The sequence below is a fragment of the Fusarium solani genome (assembly GCF_023522795.1).
Source record: "Fusarium solani strain SB1 chromosome Unknown bctg00000005, whole genome shotgun sequence".
In the NCBI taxonomy this organism is placed as follows: Eukaryota; Fungi; Ascomycota; class Sordariomycetes; order Hypocreales; family Nectriaceae; genus Fusarium; species Fusarium solani.
The window spans coordinates 515,951-542,901 of NW_027072153.1; the positions used below are offsets into that span (position 1 = coordinate 515,951).

The window sequence follows — 26,951 nt, forward strand, 5'->3', positions numbered from 1 at the left end:
AGGTCATGGGACAGGCTCATTTTGTCGTTGGTGTGTGGTTGGAGGAGCAGTCCACATCGGGTGGAGGATCTCGGTCTTGCAGCATGCAGGCCGCGGCGATCAATGCAACCCACCGAAGCATCACTGTAACGCAGCGAAATGCACTGGAACAAGCGTGACGAGGTCGCATTGTGTGTTGATGGATCTATTCATTTCTTCATTTTTTTTTCGCTCTAAATTATGCATTCTAAATAATGTTCTTCAACTCTTGTCCAGCCCGGAGCCGTCTCAAGTTGTCGGCAATCAAGCCCTCGGAGCCCTGTGGTCGCCCGCCAGCAGCGTGCGGCGACACGATGACGTTAGGCGCCTTCCAAAGTCTGCTCGGCTCGGGGAGAGGCTCCGTCTCAAAAACATCAAGAGCAGCTCCTCCAATCTCTCCCTTCTCAAGAGCATCCACAAGAGCATCCTCATCAATCGAGGTGCCTCGTCCGACGTTGACGACCCACGCGTGCTTGGGCAGCAGCTTGAGGCGCTCGGCGTTGAGCGCGTGGCGGGTGGAGTCGGACCCGGGGAGGATCATGACCAGGGCGTCCGTCTCGGGGAGGAGCTCCGCCAGGCTGTCCTCGCCGTACACCTCGATGCCGTCACGGACACCCCTTCGGCGCGCGATGCCCCGAACCTCGGCCCCGAGCCCGAGGAGGTGCGGGGTGAGCGTCTTTGCAATGTTGCCAAATCCCCAAATGAGCACGCGAGCGTCGCGCAGTGTGGTAAAGGCTCCTGCAGGTCGATCGGGCTGTGGGCCGCCGAGGTGGCCTGGCCACTTGCCCTGGAGCTGATAATCGCGCATCTCGTAGAAACGGCGCGCCGCGTTGAGGAGGAGGCCGAGGGCGTGCTCGGCGACTGTGCGGTCGTGTAGGCCTGAGCCGGTGGTGACGGTGATCTTAGAGGTGTCGAAGCCGGCGCTGAGGACGTCGTTGGGACCCGCGGCGAGAGACTGGATCCAGCGGAGGTTCTTCATCCGCGCAGCGGCATCCTTGAGGTTCTCGGCGCTGTTTGTCCAGGTGACGAGGGCCTCTGCGTCGATGAGGTCCTCGGGGATGGGCTTCTTGACGTCGTAGGGCTTAAGCTCGACCGAGAAGCCCTCGATGCTCGAGACGTCGAGCTTGAGCGAAGTAGGGTAAAGCAGCTTCATGGCGGGCAATTGAATAGAGAGTCTAGAGGTGGTCGCAAAGGATCTTGTGTTTCTCAAGGCCCAGGACAACCGGGTGCAGGCAGTATATGTACCGATTCGCAACAACGGGCGCATCATGGGGGGATTCAATGGGATCGGAAAGAAAGCCGTGAGCCAAAAAGACCAATGGGCTTGTAGATTTTGTCAGGTCCCGACGCCGGAGGAGCAGCTACCCCGCCGTGGGGGCAATTGGGGGGTTGATTTTGGTGATGCTTAGCGTTGGAGTTGAGGGTCGCGATTCGTGTCGGCTTGGGATCCCGCGGGAGGACAAGCTAAAGACCCCAAATCCCGCGGGGGAATTATGATTAATAATGGCAATTCCATTCAATCACGGCCTATAAGTAGCATAATCCCTCAGCTCATTAGCTTGAATAGGTACGGTGATACGTGAAACCGAGAGCTCATCTGCGTCCGACCGAGCCCGGAGGGAGGAGCTCCCCAATGACGTCACAGACGATGCCATTTATGTCAAGAACCGCGCAGCGTGTTGGTCAAGTTACTCGGTCAATACGGTATCTTTATGAAAATCTGACTTGCCAAACTTTCAAGTGACAAACATTTGTTAGAAACCAACCTGACTTCCCTGACTAGCTAATCTCCCCTCCGAGAACAAAACACCACTACCAGAAACATCCACAACCGGCGTATTCCCATCAACAGCCAGATTCACCTTGATGAGACACTCCCTCCCAACTTGAAGACCCTGCCAGACCTCAATGCTCGCCTTGTTATCAACCAACTCAAGAAGACCCTCATCACGCAAAAACTCGGACAAAGGTCCCGCAGCACTTCCAGTGGCTGGATCCTCAGTTGACATGCCGGGGCTGAAGAATCTCGCTTGATAAGTATTTACAGATGCACCCTCGCGGTCATCCTTTGCAAATAGATATAATCCATAAGCGCGTTCATCCGCGAGTTGGAGCTGTTCGAGGAGCTTTTCTCGCTGCACTGACGCACGCTCAAGCGCTGCGATGGATGCAACAGGGACGAGGAGATGATGAGTAGTCGATGTAGACATCACCCGCGGGATGACATCCTGTTTTCTGGATACACTAGTCCCGGAGGCTAGTCCAATATCTTCAGGCCCCAAACCGATAGTTGCAGCAAGCTCAGGCACATTTGGATGTCGTCCATGAGCCTTAGGTGTCGCCTGCGTAATGGAAACAGAAAACTCAGTCGGCTCAGCTGAAGAAACCCGGCTCTTTAGAATCTTGACCGGCGTCACAGATCCTCCTAGCTCCTGATAAAAGGTAAACTCCTCGACACCTTCTCCCTTGCTGATCCCCGACTTCGAAAAGTCCAACAGTCCAGCATGTGCCAGATACCACCAAGCTCCTAGGATATTATGACCAACTCCAAAGACCTCTCTCCCGTCTGGCAGAAACGAACGTAGCTTGTAGTGGGCTTCTGGGAGAGATGGGTGGAGAAAAAAGGTGGTTTCCGAGAGGTTGAATTGGCGCGTGATCAACTTCATCTCAGTATCGCTGAGCTCTCCCTTCAAGTCGTTGACGACTGCTAGAGGATTACCCTTGTAGGGTGTCTTTGAGAAGACGTCTACCACTGCAAACTGGGTCTGCGCCATTGTAGGTCTCGAGTTTGATCTTCTTGAGGTCGGTAATAGAAAATGATGCTTGCTCGGAGTCTGATAGATTAGTGGTTGTCCAATTCCAGGAAACTGGGGATATTCTATTTATACTAAATCCAAGTACTGAGGATGTCGTGATACTGCCTTGATTCTACGAATTATTAAGTGTCATGATTTATCAGCAGGTAATCAGTCGGGCATGATGACCCGAGGTACGAGAATTACTCAGCTCAGATGGGGCCAAGCTTCATGTCAAACCAAGACACTCAAGTCTTAATTCACTGCTGAATGGATAAAGACAATTGACTTTATTTGGAATGAATTTTTTAGATTATGGAAAAGTAATCATTCCAGGCATCTTTCTGGGTGCCGGCCTAGGGTAGAGGTGCCGCTGACTTGGCCAGGTACCTATTTGCCAAACATTTCTTGGATGCCTAGGATAAGGGTTAGAGAAGAGTCCGTGAAGATTCATTTTGGTTTAATAGGTGATTCTCTTATTTTTAGCGTGCCATTCAATTGAATTTGTGTCAAATAATCATGAGAATTTGCTAAGGGTGGTTAGTCGCACGTCGAACATCCCCATAAAGACCACGACAATGCTCAAGGGCAGAGCATTTCAGGGCTAATAATAAGGGTGCAAAATGATCTGAAAAGCTTTTCCGCTTTAATTTGCCCCAGACTGATCAGGTAAGCCTTGGACATGCGGCTACTGTCAAAGACTCAGCTGTTTTTGAGGTCTGGTTCCTGTGCTATCTGTGCGAGATTGCTCTGGAGCAGTCACTGCGCTTTTCTTATCTATATGCGCTACTGTTAAAGAAGCTATTTTATTCCATTGACATATTTTTTATCGAGGCTGATACGTCCGGAACTTCCGACAGTAACTCAGTTCCTGGGAGTCAAGGTCGAGTGTTGGGATGTTGATATTCACCAGCGGTGGGTTGCATGATATCAGGCTCAGAAGAGGGACCTAGAATCAGGACCCGCGAGGGAGGTCCTGAGAATTGTGTTGTTGTGAGATGAGTGGCAATCCATATCTAGGATAAATGGGTGTTGGTGTTTGAGCCTGAAGAGGCGCGTCACCTTCATCTAGTTAAAGGTTGTGAATTTCACGATTCCGCCTCGATTCTTGTTACATATTGTTGTTACCTTATAAATCACATTATCTCTACTTCATTGTGATCTGTAGCAATGAAAAGATTGAGGAAAGTAAAAGTTGGACAAGAATCAACTGCTTGGAGACGATGGAGGCAAACGAGCTGACACAACCCCCACAAGCACTCGAAAATTTCACAACAGCCAAGCCAACTAGACCACCCATACACCGGGATCTCCCAAATGAGCGACGGCCCAATAAGCTGGTCAATTGGCTCATCGCCGATGACAAGGTCCTGTTCCAAAACGGAAGGCGAGTAAACAGCGCTCTTCACATGGGTGCCTCGAATGGACCACATCCTCCCGGAGAGGCCGATCTGTCAGTATTGACTTGCAGAAGCCAAGAGGCGATAGTCCCAGTCGAAATGGATCTGACTTGGTGAGACCAAGAAGTGATTATCCTGGTGAGGCAAATCCGAGAGCTATTCACCAGGTTAGCAGGCTGGCAGGTCAAGTGGATGACCGTAATGGGTACACGACCTAACGCACGAAAAGTCAAATCCAATTAAGCTTAAACGATAAGAGGACAAGATTGTCGCTAGGACGCCGTAGCGTCCTGAGTGTCTCTGGCCACAGCATACGACGGCGTTGGACGACATATGCCGCACGACAATGGGAACAAAGCTGTCAAGGCGAGCAGAGAATCAGCTCGCTTCTCAATGGCAAGTAACCCAATGGTTCGTGGGCTAATGCAAAAAACTAGGATGCCCCAGACGCCCCCTCGTAAGCCACGCCCCATGCCCGTCGAGATCTCGGTATCCCAGCCAAGGTGAAGCCGGCAGCTTGGCAGAGGACGCGTTCATCCCACCATTGGACCTTTCTTACCTGAAGGACCTGAAGTGTGCGCATCGCCAAGAGAAGCCTCGGTCACAAACTTGGCGTGGGCTACAGCGTAGGTTATCTGAGGCTGTCTTGGCTCGGACGGGCTTCAAGGTAAATACATCACGTTGTCGTTGTAAAACGCCACTGAGGCGTGGGATCGACGGTGGTATGAGGGACTATCTTGATGGTCCAAACATACGGGAGAAGATGTGTGCTAATCTCTAGCTTGGAAGGCTCTTCTAGCTTGGGATATTGGGTCTTGTTGATCCTCACGCGGATGAGAACCATTTCGAGACAATCCGAGCAGTCTCCATCTCGGCGATGACGACCGTGGCTCAGCCCAGGATCCATAAACCCAAGACGGGCACTCTTTCTAGAATCATCAAGGCCAAGAAGATAGTTGAACTCTACCATCGACAGACGAGGAAGCTTGGTACGCGGCACATGCAAGATGGGCCGACAGGTAATCACTCCTCGGTGTCCCCATACGCAGTGGGCGCACCTTGGCGCGGGATTCTTGGCGCGGCAAGATGGCGAACCAGAGTGTCAACGTGCCGCCGGGAAGAGCTTGTGGGTGGTCGAGTGTCGAAGGGGCTGCAAGCGTGTCGGGACGTTGCGACGAGGGGCGGACTTCTTGGCGCGCTGGAGAAAGGAGGGGAGGAAGAGTGGGATTTCCCTCCGAGGAACGTGGTAAGCGATCTGGATATCAGACTGTGTAAGCTCGAGTCGAGGAGCGGACGGTTGACTAAAAGAGAAAGGACCGTTGACTCTTTCTGTAGCATGATCCCTCTCATCTTCCAGAAGCCAATTACACCCGCACATTCCCGTAGGTATCAACAGAGTGGTAGCACATGAAAGCAAAAGTACACCCGTAGTCCTAACAGAGTAGAAAACCCCTGCTCGATCTCCAGGCTTGGCAAATCTGGAGTTGTGGGCTCAGAGCGAACCGCCCCGTACACGTGGAGTGATTCCAGATCTCATTGGCCCACACCGCAGAGCCTCTCCCGATCTCTTCATTCAACGACGATAACTGATGCACGTGGGTTGTCTCTGGCACCTGAAGGGCTCGGGGAAGATGGTGACCCCTGTGAGATTGTCAATCCCCTGAAGGATCGATTTGCGCTGGTTCGCTTCAACCTTGGGCTGCCCTGTGCGAAAACGTCCCATCCGCCTTGACCCTTCTCCTCTGCTCAGACACTCGTCTCCCACGTCTTCAGGTCAGACCCGATGAGTCCCCATTTTTTACGGTTGAACGTCTCCATGTCTGATGCCATCCGTCAGTGCGTCGTTCGTTTCGTAGACGCTATCGCAACGCGGACAATTAAGCTAGGATAAGGACCCTGCGTCTGTTCATCCACTATCGCGAAAAGACTCGGGTTCCGTTTTCTTGGTGCTTGCTCAAGAGGTCCTTTGTTCAGTCAGTCTTGGCTTTCTGCGTGTCGAGTCACATCCGAGAAAAACGCCATATCCGCACCTCCCTTGTCGCCTCACCCGTCTTGGGCGCATCCCGCGAATGCAGCAGGGCGCAGGACAGTCGTGTGCTTCAAGGCAACTCTGTGGGCTGTCGTCGATCCTACGTCCTTTGTCCAACGCCCGTTTGCTATTTGCGGGGGTGTATTCGTCAATGGCAAAGTTCTACGTATCTGTGAAGAGGCAGAATCTGATCCTCAGGATGGACTGCCCGAGTGGACTCCGTCTCAGCCCATCCAACGGGCATCCAGGACACGAGCACGAGAATACCACCCCGTCGCGTGCCAAGTCCCTCCATTCTCGCACCCTGTCGCGTGCCAAGGCTGAGAGATCCGTTACTCTCGTCCTTCAAGAGCCGCCAAGGCTGGAGAATGCATCTCAGCCTGGCAATGTCGTCCGAATGGGTTCACCGAGCTCGACGGCTAGGCTCACACACCTCGACCAACGGGAGCGTTCTACCTGCATGTGGCCCCAGAAGCATAATAATAAGCTTGTTTGCCAAGACTGTGCGCTTCACACCCCATGAGGTGCTCTCCTGTCGTCCCCCGTCGATATAAGGACCTGCTGTCATCATGTTGGATTCTTCTGCAAGCAACCATCAACCACTCTTCTCTTCACTGCCTCTTCTTCTAGAAGCCTTTTGACACAAAAGGTTCTTCAATTTTTTAATTGTTGGCACGAAAAAGCCCGAGTGATCGGCCACCGTCGCAATGGTGCTTCACCAGTTCGACTACATCTTTGCCCTAGGCACAATCTTTTCGTTCCTCGACGCGTGGAACATTGGTACGTGCCTATTATTCCCGGCTTGCTTCCTTGAAGCTTCCATCAACCTTCTAGTTCTAACCCACTTCAGGTGCCAACGATGTCGCCAACTCGTGGGCCACATCGGTCTCGTCCCGATCCATCTCCTACCTCCAGGCCATGACCCTGGGATCCATCCTCGAGTTTGCAGGATCCGTCGGTGTCGGCGCCCGAGTCGCTGATACCATCCGAACCAAGGTCGTCGACATTGACCAGTTCGAAAGTGATCCCGCCCTCCTCATGCTCGGCATGATGTGCGCCATCATCGCCTCCTCCCTGTACCTCACCTTCTGCACTCGCATCGGTCTTCCCGTCTCGACTACTCACTCCATCATGGGCGGTGTCATTGGCATGGGTATTGCTCTGGTTGGTACTGACGGCATTCACTGGGCTGAGTTCGACAAGGGCATTAGCTCTGGTGTCGTCTCCGTCTTCCTCGCCTGGATCATCGCCCCCGGTCTGGCTGGTTGCTTCGGTGCCATCATCTTCCTCATCACCAAGTATGGTGTCATGCTTCGAAGCAAGCCTGTCTGGAAGGGTCTCTACCTCACTCCCATCTACTTTGGCATCACTGCTTCCCTCCTTACCATGCTCATCGTCTGGAAGGGTGGTTCCATCTCCATTTCCTTCACTGACGCCGAGACCGCTGGTCTGATCATCGGTGTCGGTGCCGCCTGGGCTCTCATCATCGCCATCTTCCTCCTGCCCTGGCTGTATCGCATCGTCATTGTTGACGACTGGCAGCTTCGCTGGTGGCACATCCCTATGGGCCCTCTCCTGCTCAAGCGTCCCGCCCCCCCTGCTCAGCCTGAGGGTGCTGAGGGTGGTATCAAGGATTTCTACGAGGGTCACCTTACTCGCGAGGAGCTCGAGGATCTCCGACGTGCTGGCCGCCAGGGCAGTGACGAGTTTGAGCGCGCCCAGGAGCAGACCAGCAATGAGGGCAAGAAGGTCTCTGAGGAGACTCCCGAGGCCGTCGCCGAGCCCGTCGAGGTCAAGGAGAAGCGCAGCATCATCGGTCCCAAGCCCGAGGCCCCTTGGTACAGCGGCGCCATGATCTTCTGGTACCTCAAGTTCCTCTTCCTCCAGGGTGTCGACCAGGACATCATCAACATGCAGAAGAAGAAGAGCATCCTGACCGGCGACCTCGACGAGATCCACGCCAACGTTCCTCACTACGACAACCGCGCCGAGTACCTCTACACCTTTATGCAAGTCATGACTGCCTGCACCGCCTCCTTCACCCACGGCGCCAACGATGTGGCCAACGCCATCGCTCCCTATGCCACCATCTACCAGGTGTGGCGCTCTGGCAGCATCGAGTCTAGCAAGACTGATGTCCCCGTCTGGATTCTGTAAGTTGCTCGACATTCACACTCATTTGATCAGAGGTTAATGATGAATAGCTGCTTCGGTGGTGCCGGTATCGCCCTCGGTATCTGGACCTACGGTTACAACATCATGCGCAACCTGGGTAACCGCCTGACTCTGCACTCTCCCTCTCGAGGATTCTCCATGGAGCTTGGTGCCGCCATTACCATTATCCTGGCCACCCGTCTTAGTAAGTGTCATTAACTGTATGGTGTAGTGCATCACTGACCATCAACAGAGCTTCCCGTTTCCACTACCCAGTGTATCACCGGTGCCACCGTCGGCGTTGGTCTTTGCTCTGGCACTTGGCGCTCCATTAACTGGCGCATGGTCGCTTGGATCTACATGGGCTGGATCATCACCCTTCCCACCGCCGGTATCATCTCTGGCTGCATCTGCGGTATCATTGTCAACGCTCCTCGCTGGGGCTACGCCGGCTAAGCCATTCACCTACTCACTTCACTCATTGATTAACGTATACCCCCGAGAGCGCTGCATGGAAATACCCTTGGAGGGGACGGACCGAGGATAGCTGGACTGGTAGCTCTGGAGGTGACCTTTTCTTGAACTTACTTATCTATACATACATGTACGGTACAGAGAACAGGGCACATAGGCTCAATCTCATGTCGTTTACCCTGCCCAACGCGGCATCTTAATGAAAAGTTGGTGTATTACAACGACGTCGTTTGGCAATTAGTGTGAGGGCGTGGTGAATGCCGTGTGAGGAGGCATGTTCGAGGACAATGGGCGTTTACACACTGCGAGTACACGTGCTCATTGCATCAATAGACGCGTTCGTTCACGTCCAAAAACACTCGTCTAGACCGTTGACACTGGCAAAAGCTGACGACAATCGGCTGCCAGTGTCAATACGCAGTGCAGTCGCTGCACGCAAACGCGACCCACGCTCCAGGTATTTCAAGCCGAACTTGCTCCCGCTTTCTACCCAACTCCTTCATCACCCTCATTTCCAACCCACTGCCTGCAGACGAGCGAGACTTTTGCCATTATTGGACGACTCCCGCCTACACCTAAGTTCTGCCACCGCGTACTTGGTATTCTCGATGCCTGTCTTTTTGCTGGATCTACCCAACGAGGTACTGGACGGCATCGCGGCCCTCCTCCGTAGGGAGGACATCAAAGCGCTGCGATCGACTTGTCGAAGGCTGTCGCTTATTGCTTCCCACTATCTTTATTCCACACTCTATCTTAGCTGCCACGACTACGACCTGTATGTGTTTGAGCTCGTTGCCGCGAACCCTCAGCTCATCGGCAGAGTGAAGGAGTTGATAGTCGACGACACGACCGTGTCCTCCGCCCTCCTTGATCGCAGGGTCTTCCGCCACATGGCAAACCAAGCCAGTCTTTGGCCGCTCAGAAAGGTCGCATATTTCCCCAATGACAACGATGAGCCATGGGATGCGGATGGTCGAATCTGGCCTTCAACCCCCGACGACGAACTCCATGCTCTCTTAGTTCAGATTTACCAGCATCATCACAGCAATCGGCTGTCTCGAAGTGATATATCAGCTCTTCGAGAAGCCCTCCCAAGAATGACTGCACTACGCACCCTCGTCCTCACGATCCGCACGGCAGACGACACCCCGGCAGAAGGGGCCCAGAGCAAGTGGAACTCAAGTCCAGTGGTGAAAATCTGGAGACAAGTAGGCCAGAGACGGCGTGAACGCCCACCGTTTGCACCCCGAGTTGATTGGTGGCATCCAATTGAGGATGGCGACTTTGATTCAGATCAAGTGTTTGGACTCGATTGGCTCAGGGACGGTTTTGACGAGCACATACTTCTCAACGGAGCACCCTACGCGCCCGATTACCCACGTGTCCAGGAACTAGTAAGTTGTAACATGGTCTAAACTTTGACTTGCCATGACTGACTCTATGATACAGGACTCCGACGATGAGATTGAAGCTGTGAGCCACGATACCATTCACTGACCAACGTACGATTGCTGACCCGGAGAAACAGGACGGACATGTCGCGCGTTCGGATGACGGCAGCGAAGCCCAGGAGGTGGCGCCTGTAAGTCTTAGGACCATCCAGCCGACAGAGAATGGTTACTAACTCAATGATACAGACTCCCCATATCCCAAACAGCTATCTCACTCCCCAACCGCAGACGATGATTCCCACAGGAGCCCGAACCTTGCGCCGCGAGAGTCGGGGGCTACAGATCGTCCTCGATGTGCTGAACAACCCGATCGCCCAATCCCGTATCGTCGAATTCAGAATCGACAGCTCTCTCGATACAGTATCGAATGTCCAGCAACCTGGTCTGGGCATCAGGTTGTTCGATTTCTGGCCACCACCGTTCGCCTTTAGACTTGCGACTGGCTTTTCCGGAACCTTCCTTACCAAATGCCACCTGGTCATTGCCAACGGCCGAAATCATACAGACGGCCAGCAAATAATCGAGCAAGGACAACTTGGTTCGGTCCTAACAGAGATACCACGACTCCAGGAGCTGAAATTGGAAGCGCACAATATGGCTCTGATCGGGGCCATACCCGACGGCCTCACCTTCCACAACCTACTCCGCGCCGATTTCGCCTGCGGACTAGTATCCCGGCTAGAGATACGGCAGTTTCTCAAGGCGCACGGAGAAACGCTGGAGGAGATTCGTCTGAGTTATTGCAGCTTGGATGACGATGATCCCAGCTGGGCGGACGTCGTAGCTGACATCATGCGACTCCAGCGAAACGGCAAAACACATCTTCAGACGGCCGTAATCACTTCTGCCTACAGCTCCATCCCCTTTTCCGGCTGCGGATATAACAGGACAAAGACACGACCCCCTACTGGGGAGGAGACATATTCCTGGACGATGGGCGTACACGAAGATGTTGTGCCCTGCCCCACGGCAGATCTTGGCCACGAGGCACTCCCAGAACCATGAGCAATCTTATGGGGCTTTACAGAACGAAACTGGCGATATGCTTCATGCGGAAGATACCTGATGTCTCGGTGCTTTGCTTCATGTTTAGCAACCGACGTTTGATCTTCGGATCACTTCTCATGTCACCAGAAAGCAGCCAGGTCATCGCTTTCTCCGGCCCGGTTCAGTCAACCTGTTTGTCGCACTTGGACTCTTCGTCGTCTTTTACCATTCCGCTTGGTTCTTCCACGTTCGGTCGTCTCGTATCGCCGAATCGTCTTGTTCTATCCTGCGCGATTTCGTGTCATCGTCACTGATGATATCCCCACGGGCTCAATGACTTGCACATGCATCGAGAAGCCTAAGCTTGATCTCAAGATCGCTTCTGTTATGACCAGAAAGCCGGTCAGCTCATTGCGCCTTCGATCACCCAGCTCGTCTAGTCTATTGGTCACACTTTGACCTGCTTCTACTTTCGCTATTCGGTTCTGGTCTTGTCAACCCAGTCATCTCTTCACGCTTTGATGTTGAGTCCATTCCACGTTGCGATCGGATTTCCGCGCCTGTCTTCTTTGCATTCTATTTTCTTGTCGTCTGTCTTTTCTTCTCTTCTCACTTTCTTTTCTCTTTTTCCTTTTTCTCTATTGTCGTGTTTTAATCTCGTTTTCTTTTCTCGTCTCTTCGCCAATCGCTTCGCGTTTTTACTTTTGCCTTCTCTTTCTCAATCGTTTCCTGTCATCGCGTCTTGTACAATAATGTATCACCAAGGGATTGGAGGTTTAAGGACAGCTGCGTTTTATTTGCCATTCGACATTTGCTTAATTATTGCGCTGCTCACAGTCAAAGCTCTGCCCATGAAATGACCACACGCGACCGTGTTACGACCATGGCTTTTGTTCCACCACGGTCGCATCATGAACTGCAAACGAGGGTACCGAACACTGCACTACCACACTCAAGCGCCTGCCTGTTCACTTTCGCCTTTTTTGGAGGCAAGTGAATGAACAATGAATTACTACCCAAACAGGAAGTGTGAATAGAACATGAATGGTGAATGCGCTATTCTTTGAGCACCCACAGCATGGCATCAGTGCGACAATGCTATTGTTCATGAGAGTGACTGAACGGGAAGTATAACCATCAACGAACATGTAAACACAACTTCACTTCTCCTGAATAGAAGAATTCACAGATGGTATTAATTTGATCGCCTTCCTCTCTTCATGAGCCTTCTCCATCCACCACCATCAACACCAACGAACCATCGAGAACACAAAACACCACACTCATCATCTCACAACACGCAGTAACAATGCGATCCCTCATCGCACTCTCGGCCCTCGCCATCTCCGGCGCTTGGGCCCACGTCATCATGGTTGAGCCTCACCCCTTCAACCTCGACACTGCACCCTTTGTGCAGGTCGATCCTCTCGGCCCCGAAGCCCCCTTCCCTTGTCAAGGCCGCACCCAGCACGCCGAGCAGGTCACAAAGGTGACTGCTGGAACCACCCAAAAGGTCAAGTTCTGGGGCAGCGCTGTTCACGCCGGCGGATCGTGCCAGTTCAGCATCTCCCACGGCAAGGATCCCTCCAAGGATGTTGAAGGATGGCGAACCATCTACTCCATCATCGGCGGATGTCCAGCTGAAGCCCAAGGCAACATCCCCAGCATCGCCAAGGACCCCCAAGGTCGTGAGCACGGCCCCGAGTGCGGCAACGATAGCGGAAAGGAGTGTATCCGCGAGTTCGACATCCCGATCCCCAAGGATATGCAGAACGGCCCTGCCGTCTTCGCCTGGACTTGGTTCAACAAGCTTGGAAACCGAGAGATGTACATGGTCTGCGCTCCTATTGAGGTTGTGGGAGGAAAAGACGACAGTTCATTCGTCGACACTCTGCCTCCTCCCTTTGTTGCCAATATTCCGGGACAGTGCACCACTGGCCAGGGCGTTCTCGGATTCCCTGAGCCTGGTGACTTTGGCAAGGTGCTTGAGCCTGCGAGCCAAGATGAATCTAGCAAGTGTCCTGCCGCCGCCGAGCCCAACTTCAAGGAGCCCAACTTCAAGGAGCCCGCCGGCGCAGTCGCTGCCCCCAAGCCTGGGTCTCCTTCGAAGCCTGCATCGTCAGTAGCGGCTCAACCCAGTGTCCCTGCTCCCGAGAAGCCCAGTGAGGGCGGTGATGTTGTCTTTATTACTGCTCCCACCGGTGCGACCAGCGCAGCCGGTACTCCAACTCAGCAACCTGTTGCACCCTCTGCCGGTGAATCAGCTCCCGTCGCTTCTTCTATCAACAAGCCAGCTCCTTCCAGCCAACCTGCTGTCAGTGCCCCAGCCCCAGCCCCATCCACCGACGACTCTTCCTCCGGCAGCAACCGTCCCTGGTGGGCCGTTGGCATGGAGCTCTGCCCCGTGCCTGGACAGCTCGTGTGCATGTCGCCAACCTTCTTCGGTCTCTGCAACCGCGGCTGGGCTCTGCCTCAAGCTGTTCCTCAGGGGACAAAGTGCCTTGATGGCCAGATTGTCGTGGACGTGTGAGTGAGGGTCGAATCTTGTCTGAGACCTTGTTTCGGGTCATGAGAAGGCGTTCGGAGTTTTAGGGGAAATTTAAGCATTAACTAGGTGTTTTAGGTGATAAATAAACATCATATGATCAAACAATACACGTGTTCGCCTTCTATATTCGTGATGTGCTATCTTTTGCTTATTGCTGACTGTGATATCTGCCTTGGAGGTTACACAGCTTCTGAATCATTACCCCAACAACTTGACCGCAATTCCTCGGCACAACTGTAGATCGCCATTTACTGTGCATATTTAAAACTCAAATTGCATTCAAATCTGACGTGAGCATTCTAAAAACTCAAACCCTTCAACTCCTTGCGCCGACGTTCCCAATGAACTTCATCTTCAGATCCCCACAAGCCCGTTGATCAGCTTCTCTGCCACCTTCTCGTTAATCTTATCCAACTCCTTGCACGCCATTATCGATAGGACAATCGTGACGGTGAAAAAGTCGTCGCACGGTACAAATACCGAGACCTGTTTCTCCATTGGTCTTGTAATGCCTGCACTCCCGTACTTGGCAAGCTTACGTTCCGCCCGGTCGTAGAGCTCATACGAACTACCCGTCATCTGGTTCACCTTCCACTTGAACTTGCCCATGTGGGGTGTCTCAAAGGACCAATTCCCCGAGAGGCTATTCTTGACCACCATGTGCTGGTTAAAAATGGAGAGGTCAATGGTTGTCGTCGTAAAGTGGATAGTTGCCGTGCCGATGATGTTTTCGGGAGTTGGGGGACCTCGGTAGGCAACAAAGTTGGGCTTGTCGTCGCGCTTGGAGATTGTGTATAGAGGAGGTGCTTCTTTGGGTGCTCCCTCTGGGATGATCAAGAATAGATTGCTGTCCTCTGAGGAAGGTCGAATTGAGAGTGTACGAGATCCATCATTGGCAGCTTCCGAGAGCGAAGAGCCGTACAGGAACTTATTGAGGAGATCTCTCATGGTTGCGATGAGTGTGAGTGAATGGTTGGCTGTCGTTGAAGTTGTTTCTTTAACGCAATGTCTACCAAAAGAAATACGAGCAAGGCCGAGACTCTCAGATAATTATATACTCTTTATAAACCCTCGTCTACAAGATGCTATTCGTGGCATCCCCAAAACTATAAGGCTGACCCCGACCGGCGATCCTCCTCAATTCGCACCAAACGATGCGCCAGCACTGCCCCCCTGGTTAGTGGTGACCCGACCCGTCGCACAAGGCTGAGCGGGTGGCGATTACGTGGGCCTTGACGATCAACGGAACAATTTATGGTGTGCTGTGCCATACTCGATCAGGCAGCTCGACCTTTATACGGAGTACGAGAGGTCGCTGATTCGCTACGGCACATGTCAGCATGCTTTAAACCCATGGAGCAATGCCCACGAAACAGAATGGGCATTTGGGGTCAGTCAGCGGCATTCAAAAGTGCGTCCATTTCCCACTCTCTCTGCTCATCTTGCGATCACAACAGCACTATTCCAAACTTGGAGCAACCAGGCGCTGTCCAATCACATTCCCACTCTGTCAGATCCATCGCTCATCTGCCAAGGCACACCTGAGAAGCTTGGTTGGGACAAACCCTTGTCGCGGATAGCCTCTCACGACGTGGAGGGAGCGGGGCTTCAAAAGTCACCCCAAAAAAGCGGCATATCCTTCAACACTCCGCTCTTCCCTTCCCTCCAAGGTAAAAGTCATTACTGTATTCTTTTACGCCTCCACAGAAGATCACTCGCTTCTTCTTTGGGTAATACCGAGCGCCCAGACAATGCCGGGTGTTCCGTCTGGCAAGGGCTGTGATGCCTGCAGGAAGCAGAAAAAAAAGGTTCGTTTCGTCAGCCAAGCACAGTAAAACTTCATGACGGCTTTGATTCTTTCTAACCTGTCGATCTATAGTGCGACCAGGCAAAGCCCGCATGCTCGAGATGCGCGAGGCTCAACATCCCCTGCATCGGCTCGGGAAAGCAGCGATACAAGTTCAAGGTCCAGACGTTGGAGATCGGCTCAGACAGCGGAAGCCCACAGATCGTCGACACGGACGAGGGCACGTCCAGTAGCAGCTCCCAGAGCTCTTCGTCCCCTTTGAGCTTCCAGGCTCTGGTGCGTACGCCCAGCAGCCCGACAAACACCATTACCAACACTCTGATATCACGCCTGGAGATCACCGACCTGCGGTACGACATTACCTGCTACGGAGACTTTCTACGTCACATCCCCGCCCGCCTTGGTCGTAACGAGGCCCTGGATACGTCTGCAGATGCCTTGGCTACCACGTTTTCCACCCTCCACAGACCACAGGGCCACCAGTCGGTAGACGCCCTTACAAAGTATGTGCGCGCACTCAAGTCCCTACGAGTGGTCCTTAGCGATCCCCGCAAGGCCCGAACCCCAGAGACCATGTGCGCCGTCTACCTCATCATGATCTGCCAGGTGGGTGTCCCCTTCAGCCCTACGGTTCCTTGGCTAACGCGTCTCAGGGCTGGCTCGGCAGGGAAGATGATCAGCACACGAGCCATGGAGAAGGCTTGGCATATCTGCTTCGGGCGGCGGCCCAAGAGAATTGGAAGGCCGGTTTTGAAACGGAGATGGTCCTAACATTTTGTGTGCCAGTGGTAAGTTTCAGTCCCCCCTTTTTACATCACCTAACTAACGGATTCCACAGATCATAGAAAGCATCACAAACCCCAAAGTAAGACTAGACAAATGGTTCTGGGACATACTCGACAACTTCCGAAGATCCAACCCCCCGACGAGTACCGCAGAAGGCGCCCAAGCACGAAACGTCAGAGAAAACTCGGGAGGAATACCAAGTCTCCGCATGCGGAACCTCGGCATGATCCCAGACTTTATAAACCAACCGGAGCTACACCGGATGGAGATAGCATGCGCCTATCACAGACTGCGTCTAGACATGGAAAAAATGTCGCACATCGTTCAGGCTGTTAGCTTGCCTCCTGGGTCTTCGCCTACGGTTATGCAGCTACGGCTTTCACGATCTTATTACTCGGCGTACTCGGTGTTGCTTTGCATCATCATTATAATCAACCACCTCATGCAAGCATTTGACCCATACAGCTTGTCCCTGGTTTCAGAGGGGGCACTGTTCTGCAGCGAGGTCATCACCATGGCTCACAACATTAGCCAATACCGACCACTCGGAGCAAGCCACGTGCCGTTGACTCTCGCAATCGCATGGGGAGCAACAGACGAGCCCATCATGAAGGGGCAGCTAGAAGCACTGCTCTCCGAGTACCAAGAAGACTGGACGGTGACAAAGTGGCTGACGATGGGATACTGGTGGAGGAGCAAGTTTGCAGAGCTCCGTGAGCGATTGGCACCAAGGATCCAATCTCAGGAGCAGGAGTTGGCGTTGATCAAGGAAGGTGAAGCGGCACATAATCCTGAACAAGCTCCAGAGCAGTGCTGTGTTCAATGAGATGGGTGTCTGCATGATAGTCACTGCGGGGCGGTGACATACTGCCTGCGGGCGGTTGATGTTGATATGTATCATGACTGGGATTGGTCTTGGGGAGCAATAAAGGAATATATCAGGAGTACATTGGGGTAAACAGGTAGGGGGCATATAGATTGGACCCTGGATAAAACACGGTTTCAATTCGCTACAGTAAGGGTTGTGAAGTGCATGCAAACACAGTCTCTGTCTAAGTGTACCACGTAGGCTCAGGATACTCCCCAAGCAAGTGATACCTCCCCAACTCCCGATTCTTATAAGCAACAGGATCATGCAACGTATGCGTCCTAAGATCCCTCCAGAACCGATCCAACCCAGCTTTCGAAGCCGTAGCCCTCGACCCCGTAACCTCAAACACGCCAGCCGTGACCTTGAGACCAGTGTCGGTGGTGACCACCTTGAGGCTGGCGACCCATTCGGCAAACTCGCCGCGCTGCTCGGCTGTGACTTGGGATCGGTTGGTGGAGTACTTGGCGTAGATTTCGTCGGTTTTGGCGATTACTTTTTCGGCTAGGGCTTCGGCTGCGCGGATGTGGGCGAGGAAGTTGCCGTAGGTGGAGAGGATGTAGAATTCATCAGTGGCCTTTTCCTTGTTCTGGAAGTTTATTAGAGATTGGTCTCTTTGTTCAAGTTGTGGCACTTACGTCGCCTCCGTAAGGCCAGGCTCGGGTACTCTTGAGGGTATACTGAGATGCGTACTCGAGAGCACCAGCAGCAATACCCAGGTACAGGTTAGCAAAGTTGAGCTGCACACTACCACAGAGTTAGTAAGTACACTTATATCTCCGAGATAAGTACTTACGTAGGAAGAAGCAAGCTGGCAAAAGGAATAGCCAGAATGTTGGGATCAGGCTTCTTGGCCTCAGCATCCCATCCAAGGGCGTCACTCCAAGGAGCCGACACATTCTCGATGTTGACACTTCCAGACTCTGTCAACCGCACACCAATATTATCCCAGTTATGCTTAAACTGGATGCCAGCCTGCTGTGTAGGCACGACAGCAAAGATGTGCTCTTCCTTTTCTCCGTAGACGCCCTCCAGGACGGTCAGATCTGAGATGACGCCTCCGGTGCTGAAATTCTTGAAGCCGTTAAAGACGATCTTGTCACCATCAGAGGTAATCTTAAGATCGCTGTCACGGGGGTTGACGGCTCCTCCGACAAAGTAGTTGTTGGTGATGATGAGCTTTTGCGCTCTATCGGCTTGCTCAGGGCTGCCGACGACGTTGGCGGCAGTTGCCCAGACAAGATGATAGCCCAGCAGCATACCAATCGAACTGTGGTTATATCAATATATATACTAATTCAAATGGTAAAAGTAGACTCACCCATCCTTCTTAGCAACCTCACGGACAGCCCTAAACCCAACACTCCAAGGTTGCTCACCACCGCCATACTTGGCCGGACCAAGAATCTTGAGCAAACCGGAATGCTTCAAAAGAGAAACTTCAGCCTTGGGAGACTTGTTGGCCTGCTCACGGACGACAACGTCCTTGGCTAGCACATCGGCAACATCTTGGGCACGCTTGATCCATGCCTCTGCGTCCTTGGGAAGATCCGACCACTGAGCCTCATACTCGGCGTAGACGGCAGGGTCTGTACTCTCAAACGTAGGGGTAGCCATGGATAAGGTGAGTTTGGGGAAGGTATATAGGTGAGGGTATTTCGGTGAGGAGACTGGGCAAAGCTATGCGAGTGGCAACCTTCGACTTGTGGAACTTTATAGATGTTGGGGGGAGCCATCAGCCACTCAACTTCGACTCCTTCGTGCATGGCATTGCGTTTCTCGAGGTCTGCATCTCGTTATTCGTAAATGCAGGGTCCACGCGGCTCCGATCGACCTCGGCACTTTCAAGGTGAGCAAGTATTCAGCTGGTTCATGACGAATCTTGATCTACAGATGGTGTCAGGTACACGTGGGATGCAGACCTCAGCTCCAGCAAGACTCGTATGATCTACGATTCTCTGAGAGGAGTGAATTGATGTTATCATTTGAGGGATGTTGTGATTGGTGTTGTGAGAGTTGACGTCTTATGGAGCTAAAATGGTGAGTGATAGATTCGGCAGTGTTCGGTAAAGGTTGACTACCCTGGTATTCGTGAAGGATGGAAAGATCTTATCAGTAATTGCGGGACTTGATGTATCTCATAACATCGCTATTACTATGCCGGCGCCTGTTGTTGGCTTGACAGATGCAACTCATTCTGCTTACCTCGACCCACCCCCCTTTCCTATCAATACAACTTATTTCTGTCGTATAAATGAATCCATATACTCTATAAAATCAAAAGCTCTTTACATAAAAGTCCCGAGTTTATTTCGTCCAAGAATTCTCCCTCATCATCAGCCCATGATAACCAAGACCTAGCTGACCCACCTTCGCGAGCACGCGATCGGGGTAGCATTATTGTGCAAGCCGGTGACCCGACAATCCGACGGCACTCGAGCTTCCCCTCAATTGCGTAATCCTAGATAATAGCTCTTATCAGACGTAAAGAGATGACCTCCATCTTGGCTTTATGAGGTTATTCCTGCAGCTTCTCTTGAACTTCTGTCTCTACGTTGAGGTCAACCAACCAACACCATGTCTACCGAAACGTCTGCTGCGGCTGCAAAGCCCAAGAAGCAGCTAATCATCAATGCTTTTGTAGAGTCTTGCAGTGGTCATCAGTCTCCAGGTCTCTGGAGGCACCCGGATGATCGCTCCTGGGACTTTAACAACATCAGTCACTGGGTGAAGCTCGCGCAGTTGCTCGAAAAGGGAAAGTTTCACGGCATCTTTATTGCCGATGTTCTCGTGAGTTGAACCAGACTTATCTCATACTTCGTGTAACTGACAATGAAAGGGATCTTATGATGTCTACAAAGGACCTCGCAACCCAGATCCTGCCATCATCTCTGGCGCTCAATGGCCGGTTAATGAGCCCCTAGCCACTGTCCCTGCTATGGCAGCTGCCACAAAGAACATTGGCTTTGGTGTGACTGTTGCGACTACTTACGAGCAGCCATATCATCTGGCACGCCGTCTGAGTACCGTGGACCACCTCACAGGGGGACGGCTTGGCTGGAACATTGTGACGGGCTACCTTGACTCTGCTGCCAGAAACTTGGGGCACACAGAGCAGCCTAGCCATGATGAGAGATATGCCATTGCCGAGGAATACGTGGATGTCACATACAAGCTCTGGTAAGACATCTTTCTAAAAGTCATTGGATTTCAACTGACCGTCGCAGGCAATCCTCATGGCGTGACGATGCAGTCAAACTAGACCGCGAAAAGGGAGTCTACACGGATCCTTCTCTCGTCCGCCTCATCAACCATGAGGGAAAATACTACAACGTCCCAGGCCCTCACATCTGCCAGCCATCCCCCCAGCGCACTCCCCTCATCCTCCAAGCCGGCACCTCTAAAGCCGGAAAGAACTTTGCTGCCAAGCACGCAGAAGCAATCTTTGTAGCTGGGCACAGTCCTGCGGTGGTTGCCAAGAACGTGGCAGAGATCCGCGCCCTGGCAAAGGAGCAGTTTAACCGAGACCCTGCATCTATCAAGTTCTTGGCCATGTTCTGCCCCATCATTGGAAAGACGCAAGAAGAAGCAGACGCGAGATATAAAGAGCTCGTGAGCTACGGTTCTGAAGATGGAGCGCTGGCTTTGTTTGGTGGATGGACGGGTATCGACCTTGCTCAGTACGGCGACGACGAAGAGCTTCGATACGTCGAGTCCAATGCGATCCGCTCGGCTGTCGAGTCGTGGTCCAAGTCTCTACCGGGTGTGCCAAAGTGGACAAAGCACACTGTAGCAAACCACATCAAGGTCGGCGGACTGGGAGCCACGGTGGCCGGAACACCGGAGCGTATTGCCGACGAGATGGAAAGGTGGATTGACGAGGCTGACATTGACGGATTCAACCTGTCTTATGCACTCCTGCCTGCAACATTTGAGGAGGTTATTTCTGATTTGCTGCCTGTGCTGAGGAAGCGAGGTCTCTTTTGGGATGACTACGCTGTCGACGGGGGAACTTATCGGGAGAACCTGTACGGGAAGAAGGGTCTTGCGAGGCCTCCAGCGGATCACCCGGCAGCACAGTATCATTGGACCAAGGATCAGGCGTAAAGGATTCTATAATCAGATTCATGACAACGCAAATAGGTTGCATTTGCCTTGCCAGCTTCAACACTCGGTGCCTGACCGGGGCAGACCCTTGTGCGACTCAACATGGTGCCCCTGAATACCAATAGTAAGCTCGTAATATATACGATTCAGCCTTGTGGGGTACGTCGCTGCGTATAGTACGAAAACTGTCGGTTAATAGACGATCCTATGGAGGCTGAGTCAGGATGACAGTTGACCATTACTACACTGGGCATAACCAGCCGCCAGCCAACCGCGTGTCAATTGGGGATTCTCTCAACATGATACATCGACACGGAGAACTCTTGAGTGATCTAGTATATTTAATGCGCCAAGAGTAATTGAGCTGAAGAAACTGCATCCTATCTTCTCACTGCCGCATCAACTTTGACCTCCTCTCATGATGCTCTCCCAAACCAAGTTGCCCTTCCTCATCCACGACATCATCTCAACCTTTGCCGGTCTCACCTTCATATTCAGGCCAGAAGCTCAACTCTTACCTCTCACACCATCCGCCTCTCTCATCCTACAATGCTACGGTGGTCTCATCTTGTTTACCAACCTTATCGCCTTTGTCTTTCTGACCAGGCCGTTTGACGAAACCTCACGCCTCGTGGCCCTTGCATTCGCGTTTTGGCACTGCTGGCCTACACACAGAGCTATAGTTCGGCTAGTCTATGGGATCGAGACCAAGGGAGAGCTTGGAAAGACGCTGGGAGGTCCAGCTGTTCACTTGGGTGTTCATAGTGTTCTCATTGCAATGTTTCTCTGGTCCGGGTTGATGGCATAACACAAAAAAGGTTCCAAGTGTTTGAATGGGGGGGTATGGGCCTCTTTGATAGCTCGTGCAAAGCATAGAAACTAGAGTACAACTACAGGATTCAGGCGGTGGAGGATTAGTGAAAATAACCTACCAAATAGTGACTTCAGGTTGTCGAGCGGAGGTACTCCCCTTCACAAAAATCCAAGCAAAGTTCAGTAAACCAAGCCAAATATACCTAGAAAGCCAAATCCTGTTCTGGAGTCGTCACTTTTGCTTCCTCAGCCAACAGAACATTCGAACTCAAGCATGCCATTGCACCCATAGAGGCAGCCAATTTTCCTATGACTGCCTATTTTCACTTGGCCCCTAGACGTTTCTACCGCAATACGAGAATATGTTGAGGTGGGCCGTGTAAGCAGGAGGCGAAGCATGATACAGACAAGCGGCGCTCCGTTTTCCCAATATGGGCTGTCAAGGTCAGCCCTGCATAGTAGCATGACATCACAAGCTCGGATATTTCATTGCTCAAATGGAGACCAAGAGCCCTCTTGTAAGCTATAAGACTCATAGCACATCTCATCGATCAAGTTTGCTATTGATACTGCTTTGCTATCCATAATGGCTCCTCTCATACCGCGCGTACACCTCTTTGAAATTGATGACCAACCATGGTGAGTTTCGAAATCGACCATCTTTATAATCTTCAAGCCTTCTCACATGATGCCAGGTTCCCACCCTCTCTGCGTGTGATAGTTCAAGCTATCCTCACAAAGACATGGTCCATGAATCTCCCCATTCCTAGCCGATCCCCAGCCCAAATCGCAGCGTCAAAGTTGATCCAGCACCTGGATTCGTCCCTCTCATCGCTGAGATTCGTCGATTTTTGCGCTGGGGCCGGTGGTCCGTCACCGCTTATTGAGCGACAAGTCAACACATATCTGCGCAATAGTAACCGTGAAGAAGTCGACTTTGTTCTGACGGATATCCACCCAAATATTGACGCCTGGGCACGCATCGCCAGTCAAAGCCCACGTATCACGTATGACAGCCAGAGCGTGGATGCATCTCGGGTTCCTAAGAGGCTCACCCAGTCCAAAGATGGTCGAGACGTCTTTCGTCTATTCAACCTGGCATTCCATCACTTTGACGATGATTTGGCTCGACGCATTCTGAAAGACGCAGCTGAACGGAAGCAAGGCTTTGCTATATTTGAGCTCCAAGACCGCAGTGCCTTGAGCTTCATGGCAGACCTCCTTCTTCCAATCGGTGTCATTTTGTCAGCACCTTACTACGCCTCGAAATGGAGGGCGCCATCCGTCTTTATCTTCACATGGCTCATTCCAGTTATACCCTTGGTCTTGATATGGGATGGGATTGTGTCTTCGCTACGTACAAGGGACCCGGGGGAGGTTGAGGCGCTGCTTCGTAGTTGCGGTGCTGATGCAACTGGATGGGAGATAAGAAGCGGAAAGGAAACGTTCTTGTGGCCTTGTGGGCACCTCAACTGGATTATCTGCCAGCCGGTAAAGAAATGATTCAAACATGGTTTTTCCATCTTTATTCAAGCTATCCCTACCTACTAGGTAGACCTTCCTTGCAACTACAACATACAGAACCATCAGCCAGTAAAACCTAATAGTGTTCTTAAAGCCATCTCCCTCTCACTAGTATTCACACCAACTCTACAAATCCAGCTTCTGATCCAACAAAAACCTCACAAGCCCCCTCTGCAACGCACAAGGCGCAGCACCCCCATGATCCTCCCCCTCAAACTCCCACTTCCAAACCCCCCGCACGTTGGGCGACTCCTCCATCCTCGCCGCCAGCTCCAGCGCGTTATCCTTCATCCTCCTCGCCGCAGCCCACTTTTGCTTGCGGTTGAACGTCTCGTCAGAGTCGCCGGGCTGCCGGATCAGGGTCTGCTCGGCGCCGCCAAACATGACGAGGAGGCGTGGGGCTTTGCCCGTGGGGGGTTCGCGCTCGTGGAAGCGGGCTTCTTGCTCTCGGACGATGCACTCGTGGTTGAACCAGATGGATGGGCTTGCGGCGATAAATGTGTCGAACGCCTCGGGCTTTGTGAAGAGCGCGTTCAGAGTGAATAGTCCGCCATAAGAATGCCCAAAGAGCGCCCTTGGTCCTGAGTTGACCGGCGCATCCGGGAACAAAGTCTCATCGACATATGGCGCAATATCACTCCGGATAACATCTAGAAAATCGTCTGCTCCTCCAAACGGACCCAGGGTAGGTTTTCCATCAGGTCCAGGGGGAATATCGTATGTCCCAGCTGAAGATGGAATGGTGAGATCTCCCGTTCTGCGCTTGTCAAAGACGCATGTCTTGTTGGGATATCCAATAGCCACAATGATAGTTCTAGTATGGTTTGTAAACTCTAGACGGCGGACAATATCCGTAGCCGTAAAGAAATAAGCATTCCCGTCAACGACGTAGCTATAAATCAGTCAGCATCTTCAACAGTAGAGTGAGGCCTTTTGCTCACATTGTGGAGACGCTTTTCCCAGCGTCATGCTCAGGTGGGATCCGCTCCTCGCTCCAACAAAGAGGCCAAGAAACCTGAACAAGGTAATCACCTCTCCGCGTCGGAAAGAGAAACTGACACGAGTTGTGAGCGTTTGCGTGCTCAAAGGCCAAAGGAAGCTGCGTCATGATGGCGATGATTTTTGATACAAAACAATGTTGAAAGGTTTAAGCCAGCAGCTCCTGCACGATGACATGTCGAGCACTGCCACGCTCCCCCATGAATTGCATAATAGTCGACCCATGCATCACGGTATTGTATTGGCGGAGAGTAGCTCGTCCCTTGGCAACCCGCGACTCCCTACCCAAACAGGACAAGTCGTTCCGCTCGCTTGAGTAATCATAACGGGATGTTCGTTATTTGTGATAATCAGATAAGATTACGCCCGGAAACGAGCCAACGGGAGCGTCAGGTGTGGATCGGGCAGGGACTGGGGGAACCCGATCTCGGTACGAACATGGCGAGGATGAGGTAACGTTAAATGATAAAAGCGTGGGTATGGTTCGCTTCCAGGCTGTTGGTTGTGCGTGGGATTCAGAGCACGGTTTCTTCAACCATGGCATCCTCGTTCGTGTCAAGAACAAACCTCTGAAGTGCAGACATGACTTTCTATCAGATCAAGTTACCGTCGCCTAGCCGGGAGCGAAATGACATGTCACTGTAAAACAGTTAGACGTCTTTCAGCATGAGGTGCACGCGTTGATCAAGAACTCGTGTCTGTTCGATTTCTCACTCTAACTACCTAGTTGCTGTCCACATGATGCGCATAATCAAGCATCCTTCTCGAGGCCGACTAGCTTGATAGACTCTGTCCAAAGCTTGGATGCCTTATCTTGGTCGTAAATCCACTCAGCGTAGCCGTCGTCGACAGACATGTAATCCGAGTCTGGGCGTACTGGGCCAGCCTCGGCACAATCGTACAGGTACTTGCCGCCCTTGCCCTCCCAGTCCTTGCTTACCGCAGCATAGACGGTGGTTGCGGCACCTTGGGCGACGCTCTTGAGCCGCTTCTGAAAGCCCGGATGGTTTCCCATAAAGTCCTTCATTTCTTGAGTCATGTACTTTGCGAGGTTCGTATTGATGATGCCGGGGTGCAGAGAAAGAGCATGTAGTCCTTGGGAACCGTAGCGCCGTTCGATCTCGTTGGCCAGGTAGATATTGGCCGTCTTAGCCTGGCCGTATGCGAGCATCGGGTCATAAGAGTCCGGCTCGTCAAAGTTCAAATCTTCAAAGCGAATTCCTCCGGCGCGATGACCCGTTGAAGAAAGGGATATAACGCGAGAGTTGAACTCGGGAGTGGATGCGGCCAAGAGGGCAGGCTTAAGGAGCTGGAATAGGAGAAAGTGGCCGAGATAATTAATGGCAAGCTGCGTCTCAAAACCATCCACCGTCTTGCCCTTCGGGGAGAACATAACTCCCGCGTTAAGGATCAAGAGGTTTAGCTTGTCGTTCTGGGCAAGGAGGTCCTTGGCCGCCTTTCTCACCGAGTCAAATGAGTCGAGAGAAATCTCAACCACATGCAGCGGCGCATCGTTAGCATCCGACGCCTGGATATCGTCGATGGCCTGCTGGCCCTTGGTACGATTTCTAGCCCCGATGTAGACGGTGGCTCCGGCCGAGTGGAGAGCGCGGGCTGTCTCAAGACCAAGGCCTTGGTTCGCGCCGGTGATGAAGACGCTCTTCCCGACGAGTTTGCCAGAGAGGTTCTCATCCTCGATGATTTGAACGGCAGTAGGACGGGCGTCGTTGGGTCCCTGAGGGTCGGCGTGAGCTTGGGCATATCGAGACATGATGAAAAGGATAGAGTTGATTGTGAGAAGATGTGATTTGGATGGATTGATGTGGTGATTGTTGGCTGGCACTTTGGCGGGCAGAAGGCGCGTACTTATACAAGCTCAGGCTATGGTCTCTTGTTGTCACCATGACGTCTCTGTCAGCCACAATATCAAACACGATAATAAATACATGGTAGCGTTAAAACCTAATGCCGAGAAAGGTTATGCTCTCACAAGTCCGCTCAAGTCCGCTCTCCGCATCTGGTTTCGCAGCACTCGCGTCAACTAACGTTACGGTAAAGTCAGCCAAACCTTGTTTAGAGCTATTGTCTTAAACATGTAAGTCAGGCCACCATCAGGGGCTTAGTTGACCTCCTTTCCCCACTGCAATCGGCAGCAGCATCATATCAGGCCCCCTGCCAGCAGATCTTGCGT

At 52.3% G+C, this 26,951-nt stretch overlaps 13 protein-coding genes across 13 annotated transcripts; 7 read left to right on the top strand and 6 right to left on the bottom strand.

Moving 5' to 3' along the window:
* Nucleotides 1-226: 226 nt before the first annotated feature.
* MRS44_008561 (uncharacterized protein) lies at nt 227-1,171 on the bottom strand (the record flags this gene model as incomplete). The annotated part of the gene is made up of 1 exon (XM_046276283.2): nt 227-1,171. One exon carries the CDS (start codon nt 1,169-1,171, stop codon nt 227-229), a length of 945 nt encoding a protein of 314 aa, XP_046132015.2.
* A 601-nt stretch (nt 1,172-1,772) lies between these two features.
* MRS44_008562 (uncharacterized protein) lies at nt 1,773-2,792 on the bottom strand (the record flags this gene model as incomplete). The annotated part of the gene is made up of 1 exon (XM_046269601.2): nt 1,773-2,792. One exon carries the CDS (start codon nt 2,790-2,792, stop codon nt 1,773-1,775), a length of 1,020 nt encoding a protein of 339 aa, XP_046132016.2.
* A 4,157-nt stretch (nt 2,793-6,949) lies between these two features.
* On the top strand, nt 6,950-8,852 carry MRS44_008563 (uncharacterized protein; the record flags this gene model as incomplete). The annotated part of the gene is made up of 4 exons (XM_046269602.2): nt 6,950-7,022; nt 7,093-8,395; nt 8,447-8,601; nt 8,650-8,852. The coding sequence occupies 4 exons, from the start codon at nt 6,950-6,952 to the stop codon at nt 8,850-8,852; spliced, it is 1,734 nt and encodes a 577-aa protein (XP_046132017.1).
* A 626-nt stretch (nt 8,853-9,478) lies between these two features.
* Nucleotides 9,479-11,326, top strand: MRS44_008564 (uncharacterized protein; the record flags this gene model as incomplete). The annotated part of the gene is made up of 4 exons (XM_046281188.2): nt 9,479-10,264; nt 10,320-10,343; nt 10,399-10,452; nt 10,508-11,326. 4 exons carry the CDS (start codon nt 9,479-9,481, stop codon nt 11,324-11,326), a joined length of 1,683 nt encoding a protein of 560 aa, XP_046132018.2.
* Nucleotides 11,327-12,617: 1,291 nt separating this feature from the next.
* MRS44_008565 (uncharacterized protein) lies at nt 12,618-13,838 on the top strand (the record flags this gene model as incomplete). Its single annotated transcript, XM_046283637.2, has 1 exon — nt 12,618-13,838. One exon carries the CDS (start codon nt 12,618-12,620, stop codon nt 13,836-13,838), a length of 1,221 nt encoding a protein of 406 aa, XP_046132019.2.
* A 372-nt stretch (nt 13,839-14,210) lies between these two features.
* MRS44_008566 (uncharacterized protein) lies at nt 14,211-14,804 on the bottom strand (the record flags this gene model as incomplete). Its single annotated transcript, XM_046276284.2, has 1 exon — nt 14,211-14,804. One exon carries the CDS (start codon nt 14,802-14,804, stop codon nt 14,211-14,213), a length of 594 nt encoding a protein of 197 aa, XP_046132020.1.
* An 803-nt stretch (nt 14,805-15,607) lies between these two features.
* On the top strand, nt 15,608-17,275 carry MRS44_008567 (uncharacterized protein; the record flags this gene model as incomplete). Its single annotated transcript, XM_046276285.2, has 4 exons — nt 15,608-15,664; nt 15,736-16,269; nt 16,317-16,451; nt 16,502-17,275. The coding sequence occupies 4 exons, from the start codon at nt 15,608-15,610 to the stop codon at nt 17,273-17,275; spliced, it is 1,500 nt and encodes a 499-aa protein (XP_046132021.2).
* A 226-nt stretch (nt 17,276-17,501) lies between these two features.
* Nucleotides 17,502-18,934, bottom strand: MRS44_008568 (uncharacterized protein; the record flags this gene model as incomplete). The annotated part of the gene is made up of 4 exons (XM_046281189.2): nt 17,502-17,906; nt 17,956-18,064; nt 18,114-18,587; nt 18,639-18,934. The coding sequence occupies 4 exons, from the start codon at nt 18,932-18,934 to the stop codon at nt 17,502-17,504; spliced, it is 1,284 nt and encodes a 427-aa protein (XP_046132022.1).
* A 960-nt stretch (nt 18,935-19,894) lies between these two features.
* Nucleotides 19,895-21,424, top strand: MRS44_008569 (uncharacterized protein; the record flags this gene model as incomplete). The annotated part of the gene is made up of 3 exons (XM_046283638.2): nt 19,895-20,107; nt 20,157-20,497; nt 20,545-21,424. The coding sequence occupies 3 exons, from the start codon at nt 19,895-19,897 to the stop codon at nt 21,422-21,424; spliced, it is 1,434 nt and encodes a 477-aa protein (XP_046132023.1).
* A 421-nt stretch (nt 21,425-21,845) lies between these two features.
* On the top strand, nt 21,846-22,232 carry MRS44_008570 (uncharacterized protein; the record flags this gene model as incomplete). Its single annotated transcript, XM_065620983.1, has 1 exon — nt 21,846-22,232. The coding sequence occupies one exon, from the start codon at nt 21,846-21,848 to the stop codon at nt 22,230-22,232; it is 387 nt and encodes a 128-aa protein (XP_065477055.1).
* Nucleotides 22,233-22,823: 591 nt separating this feature from the next.
* MRS44_008571 (uncharacterized protein) lies at nt 22,824-23,740 on the top strand (the record flags this gene model as incomplete). The annotated part of the gene is made up of 2 exons (XM_046278555.2): nt 22,824-22,876; nt 22,933-23,740. 2 exons carry the CDS (start codon nt 22,824-22,826, stop codon nt 23,738-23,740), a joined length of 861 nt encoding a protein of 286 aa, XP_046132024.2.
* A 147-nt stretch (nt 23,741-23,887) lies between these two features.
* MRS44_008572 (uncharacterized protein) lies at nt 23,888-24,869 on the bottom strand (the record flags this gene model as incomplete). The annotated part of the gene is made up of 2 exons (XM_046276286.2): nt 23,888-24,653; nt 24,703-24,869. 2 exons carry the CDS (start codon nt 24,867-24,869, stop codon nt 23,888-23,890), a joined length of 933 nt encoding a protein of 310 aa, XP_046132025.2.
* A 642-nt stretch (nt 24,870-25,511) lies between these two features.
* Nucleotides 25,512-26,531, bottom strand: MRS44_008573 (uncharacterized protein; the record flags this gene model as incomplete). The annotated part of the gene is made up of 1 exon (XM_046270977.2): nt 25,512-26,531. One exon carries the CDS (start codon nt 26,529-26,531, stop codon nt 25,512-25,514), a length of 1,020 nt encoding a protein of 339 aa, XP_046132026.2.
* Between the last annotated feature and the right edge of the window lie 420 nt (nt 26,532-26,951).